Here is a 5,165-nt window from a genome sequence, read left to right as displayed (position 1 = left end):
CCCAAACTAAAAACTGGTCATATTCTCCACAAAACTAAACTATAATTACCACATGTATCAAAAGATGAAAATAACTACCATATTGCATCAAAATAGTAATGCGCTTCAATCACATAGTATGTTTTCATGAAAATGTAAACAAAATCACCTTTAAGATCTTGGCCATGTGAACTGCTCCCTGCCACGTCAGATTACACCCAGTGAAGTTTACTGTCTTAAGAGTGACAGAGTTCTTTATACCTTGACAAACAACTAAACGGGGGGAAAAAACCACATGCGGTAAGATAAAGAGCCTATAGAGTCTGATCAATCTTGATTTACTCACTTTTCTTGAGTCTACTGGAGGTTTATAGCTGTACTCTAAAAACCATCATCTACGATTTTTGCAGAGAACAGATATGGATTGGTGCATTCTAAAACATGGCAGTAACAAAGCGTTATTCCAGTTTATAACAAGTTTAATTCTATTTAGATGCTAAAACTGGACTCTAAATTTTGCAAACTTTATTCCTAACCTCTCAGTAAAGTACTATCAACCTTTTGAGACATAGGAAAACTAAAAAGCCTAAGTCTTCCTATTTTCATTTCCTATAACCTCATCTCGATTATCAATCAACAATTTAAATGTAAATTATAAATCCAAAATTTTACTAGGTGATGTACAACATACTAGAGCAATATACGTTAGAGGACCTCAAAACATGGTTCCCTCAAATTGAAATGTAGGCTTCTTACCCCTCATAGTACTTTGCATATATTTCCTATTTTAGCACACACCATAGTGCATTATAATTATGGTTACATATAGGTGTTCTAACGATTGAAAAATAATACTGATTTTTTTCTCTTTATATTTAGCTATTTCCCCTCCCATAATATTTCTTAGAGATGAACAAACATAAAAAACAAACAGTAAATACAAAATATTACATATTTGTGTAGCTGTGGCTTAACACAACCTTAAGTAAAATTAATTCAGAAAGTATTGCACATGATGAGCTTTCATGTACAAGTGATATTGGACCAAGGTTTGAGCAGGCACAAGAAACAATTCAGATAGAGGCAGCACCAAGAAAACATCCAGATAGGAATTAACATGGCATGTAGGGAATCATAAGACTAGTCTGATGAGAAGAGACTTAAGTAAGATTAAGACTCACTTTCTAAACCTCCATCTCCAATCGGACAATTTGCAAGAGACAGTTGCACCAAAGTAGCTGATTTATTCAATCCCTTTAACGGGGAGAAAAGGTTAAAAAATTTATTGGTTTAGTTTCCGCCAAAAGCAACTATTAAATGTTCTCAGGACACAATGGAGAAGGCTTACCTTTGTTAAAATAGTTAAATCTCTTTCTCTCAGAACTAGTCCATTTAGTTCCAGGTTCTTGAGAGCATTTGATGCACTTAAACAGCATTTAAGAGCTTTGCATAGCTGGAAGGTCACATCCTTGTTTCTTATTGCAGGAACTCGACTTCTGCAAACTTTATTTCTATCAGAACCTAAAGCAAAAGGATTATAAAGTTAGTGATTTCAACCATACATTTTATCATTATTAAAAAGGTCGCAGGTTTGATTTCCAGTCAGGGCACATACCTAGGTTTTGGGTTTGATCCCTGGTTGGAGCGAATACAGGAGGCAACTGATGGATGTTTCTCTCCTCTTCTCTCTTTGTCTCTCCCTCGCATCCCCCTCCTCTCTCTTTAAAATCAATAAAAACAACAACTCTCCGGTGAGTATTAAAAAAAAATAAAAAGCATCTGCTCTGTGCTAAGGCATAGAAATGACATCTACCCTTAAAGCCTTCGTTAAGGAAGGACACATGTAAACTCAAAACTTCAACCACATAAGATATAGAAACATAAACTATGTAAGCAAACAAACAAAAAACCCAGCCAACATAATAGCCATCCAGTGTGAATGAATAAAAATCATATCTATTTCTGTCAGATTGGCAAAAAATATATTTTTTTATGTACCAAAGAATTTTAGTAATTAGTTTATGTGTGCTATGAGATGAAAAAGGTTAAAATTTCTGATCTAGAAAGATGAGAATGACTACACAGAGTCGAGTGGGAGGTGCATTAACTATAGAGGGAGCACATAGGCAAAGACTTCCAAGCCAACATCTGCCAGGTACTGACAAGAAAGGCTAGGGTGCAAGTGGGGGAAGAGATAGAAATTAAAATAGAGAGGCTGGCCGGAGTAGGTCTGGGAGAGAGTACAGTTTTAAACCCACAGATGATATCAGGGATACCAATGGAACAGGTGCCTCTGCAGGGTAGAAAAAAGCACCCCACTGCTGAAGGGCCAGTTAGATAAAGGAAAGGATTAGAAAGAGGTACCTACTTAAGATAAGAAAAAGCACCCCCTCCTCAGAGCCAACTAGCTCCATGAGACCTGGCAGAGCACAGCTCAGATTTCAAACCTCTGTGCAGAACACAAGCTGTACAAACCAACATGCACTAATCCTGTGGGCATTAACCATTATAAGCATTATTTTAAACATATCTTTTCATTTTATTTTATAAAATAAATTTTTATTGATTTCAGAGAGGAAGGGAGAGGGAGAAAGATAGAAACATCAAAGGTGACAGAGAATCACTGATTGGCTGCCTCCATGCCCCGCATTGGGAGATCACGCCCACAACCTGGGCATATGCCCTGATCGGGAATCGAACTGTGACCTCCAGGTTCATAGGCCAACCCTGAGCCAGGCCAGCTGGGCAGCATATCTTTTCATTTTAGAAGATCACTCAAGACTACTTGAGTACTCGGATGAACTGAGAGAAACTGAACTCAGGGACAGCAAAACCAGCTAGAAGCTTCTGTAATAGCCCAGGCAAAATGTAATTAAGGATAAAGAAGAAAATTTAGGAGGTTAAAATCTATAACCTAGACCAGTGATGGCGAACCTTTTGAGCTCGGCGTGTCAGCATTTTGAAAAACCCTAACTTAACTCTGGTGCCGTGTCACATATAGAAATTTTTTGATATTTGCAACCATAGTAAAACAAAGACTTATATTTTTGATATTTATTTTATATATTTAAATGCCATTTAACAAAGAAAAATCAACCAAAAAAATGAGTTCGTGTGTCACCTCTGACACGCGTGTCATAGGTTCGCCATCACTGACCTAGACCCACTGGATGCAAGCGATAAAGAAGGTTCAGTAAAGGAACTCTGAAGAGAATGGTCTATGTGATACATTTTCCTTACATTCAATGTAAAATATTAGGCAAGATTAAGTACAGTGGCCTTGATCTAAGGTCCCTTTCAACTGTAATTTCTTTTGATTTCTAAGTTATTACTTCAGTTAAAGGCTTCAGAGGTACAGAACAGTTCTGATGGGGCAGAAAAGTGCTGCTTTAGACTGTCACCCAGATTTGCTGCCTTCCCTCTTTTAACTGGTCACCAGGCCACATCCATTCTATCTCTTTGGTCTCTGTAACCCAGTCCTCCTCCTTTTTATCTTAATTTGGGCCCTTAGATTACAATTCGCCGTCCTCCCAATCAGCTGCCTTCTGTAAGGAGGAAAAGGCCCCTCCCTATTTGCCCCCCACCAGGATTCTAGTCTCAAGTCACTTCTTTCTCAAACCTGGAGTTCTAGTCCCGCACCTTAGTTTTGCCAGATAGTCTTATATTTCTCAAACTTTGACACAGCTGCCCCTTCCTGCCCTCTGAGTCGCTTCTGCACATTTTTAGAAAGGATGCCTCCTCCAAGGAGCCTTTCTTGGACCTTCCCTTCCAATATTTGCACACTGCAGCACCAGAACTCACTTCTTTCAGAGTACTGACTGCTGTGCTTGGGCTCACTGCAGCCTCCCCCAGGGCTCCGAGCTGACTGAGCTCGTGCAAGTGCCAGGATCCTTTACACACCTAACCTGCTAATTCAGAACCCATGGAAAGAGTGGTTTTTCATGTCAATTTACAATTGTCCTGCAGTTCAAAAATAACCTGCCCAGCTCACACACAGTGTAAACCCTGGAATTTAAACCCTAGGCTGCATTTACACCTATGCTCTGTCCACTATATGATGCTATTAAAACAACACCCTCCCCCCCTCTTTATCCCGGAACAGAGAGCCCTGTCTTGAAATGCAGCAAAAGGCTGGGATGCACAAAATTCCTAATTGCTGTGTTCTGCACTAGGTGAAGCCATTGCATAAACTAGGTAACATCTGTAGGATGCTTACTGATGTCCCAAACTGTGCTAAGTGCTCTACAACCGTTAACTCCGGGGATTCTTGCCATCACCATATAGAGCAGTGGTTCTCAACCTTCCTAATACCACGACCCTTGAATACAGTTCCTCATGTTGTGGTGACCCCCAACCATAAAATTATTTTCGTTGCTACTTCATAACTGTAATTTTGCTACTGTTATGAATCGTCATGTAAATATCTGATATGCAGGATATATTTTCATTGTTACAAAGTGAACATAATTAAAGCATAGTGATTAATCACAAAAACAATACGTAATTATATATATTTCCCGATGGTCTTAGGCGACCCCTGTGAAAGGGTCGTTCGACCCCCAAAGGGGTCGCGACCCATAGGTTGAGAACCGCTGATATAGAGGGTGTTAAGCCCAGGTTACAGATAAGAAAAAAGACCTGGAGGCCTTAACACGTAAGGGGCCTTGTCAGTCACCGGTGACTGACACACTACACTTTCCTGACCGGTCAGTCACTGGTGCCGCCAGCACGTCGGCGAAATCGGATACCGCGGGCTAAAGGGAAAGGAAGACAAAACAGGCTTAACGTGTAGGGACTCGCCCAGGGTCGCTGAGCGGGTAAGACGCCCGGGCCGCGCGCCTTCCCAGCACCGGCCCAGCGCGCAGGCTCCACCTGGCACCGTTTTAAAAATCCCGCTGCGCGGCACCGACACCCGGACCAAGAGAAGCGGTAACTGCAAACCTGTATCGCCGAGCCCCGATGGTAAGAAGCTCTTGAAGGGAAAATCCGGGGCATATCTCTCTTGATCTTGAGGGCGTTCGGCCGCGGGCCCCCCAGTTCCACCAAGCGGAGCCGCTCGAGTATCGGAAAACAAACACGGACCTCCCGCCGTCGGCAGCGATCCTCAGGGCAGATGCATCGAATTATGATCCGGGAACGGGCATTCATAATGGCGATAATAATGTCCACTCGTCGGGCGCAGCCTC

General features: G+C 41.5%; 1 protein-coding gene across 1 annotated transcript in view; it reads right to left on the bottom strand.

Annotated features, from left to right (window-relative positions):
* Window positions 1-5,165, bottom strand: part of CEP78 (centrosomal protein 78) — a 29,401-nt gene that overhangs the window by 22,290 nt on the left and 1,946 nt on the right. The window contains exons 2-5 of the mRNA XM_014454143.1: window positions 4,921-5,082; window positions 1,328-1,500; window positions 1,161-1,233; window positions 149-252 (exon numbers count right to left, since the gene is read on the bottom strand). Coding sequence (XP_014309629.1) covers window positions 149-252; window positions 1,161-1,233; window positions 1,328-1,500; window positions 4,921-5,082 — 512 coding nt within the window. The remainder of the gene's footprint in view (window positions 1-148; window positions 253-1,160; window positions 1,234-1,327; window positions 1,501-4,920; window positions 5,083-5,165) is intronic.

Source organism: Myotis lucifugus, unplaced genomic scaffold, assembly GCF_000147115.1.
Source record: "Myotis lucifugus unplaced genomic scaffold, Myoluc2.0 scaffold_31, whole genome shotgun sequence".
Lineage (NCBI taxonomy): Eukaryota > Metazoa > Chordata > Mammalia > Chiroptera > Vespertilionidae > Myotis > Myotis lucifugus.
Note: the sequence above shows the minus strand (reverse complement) of the source record. Positions and strands in the feature narration are given on the sequence as shown.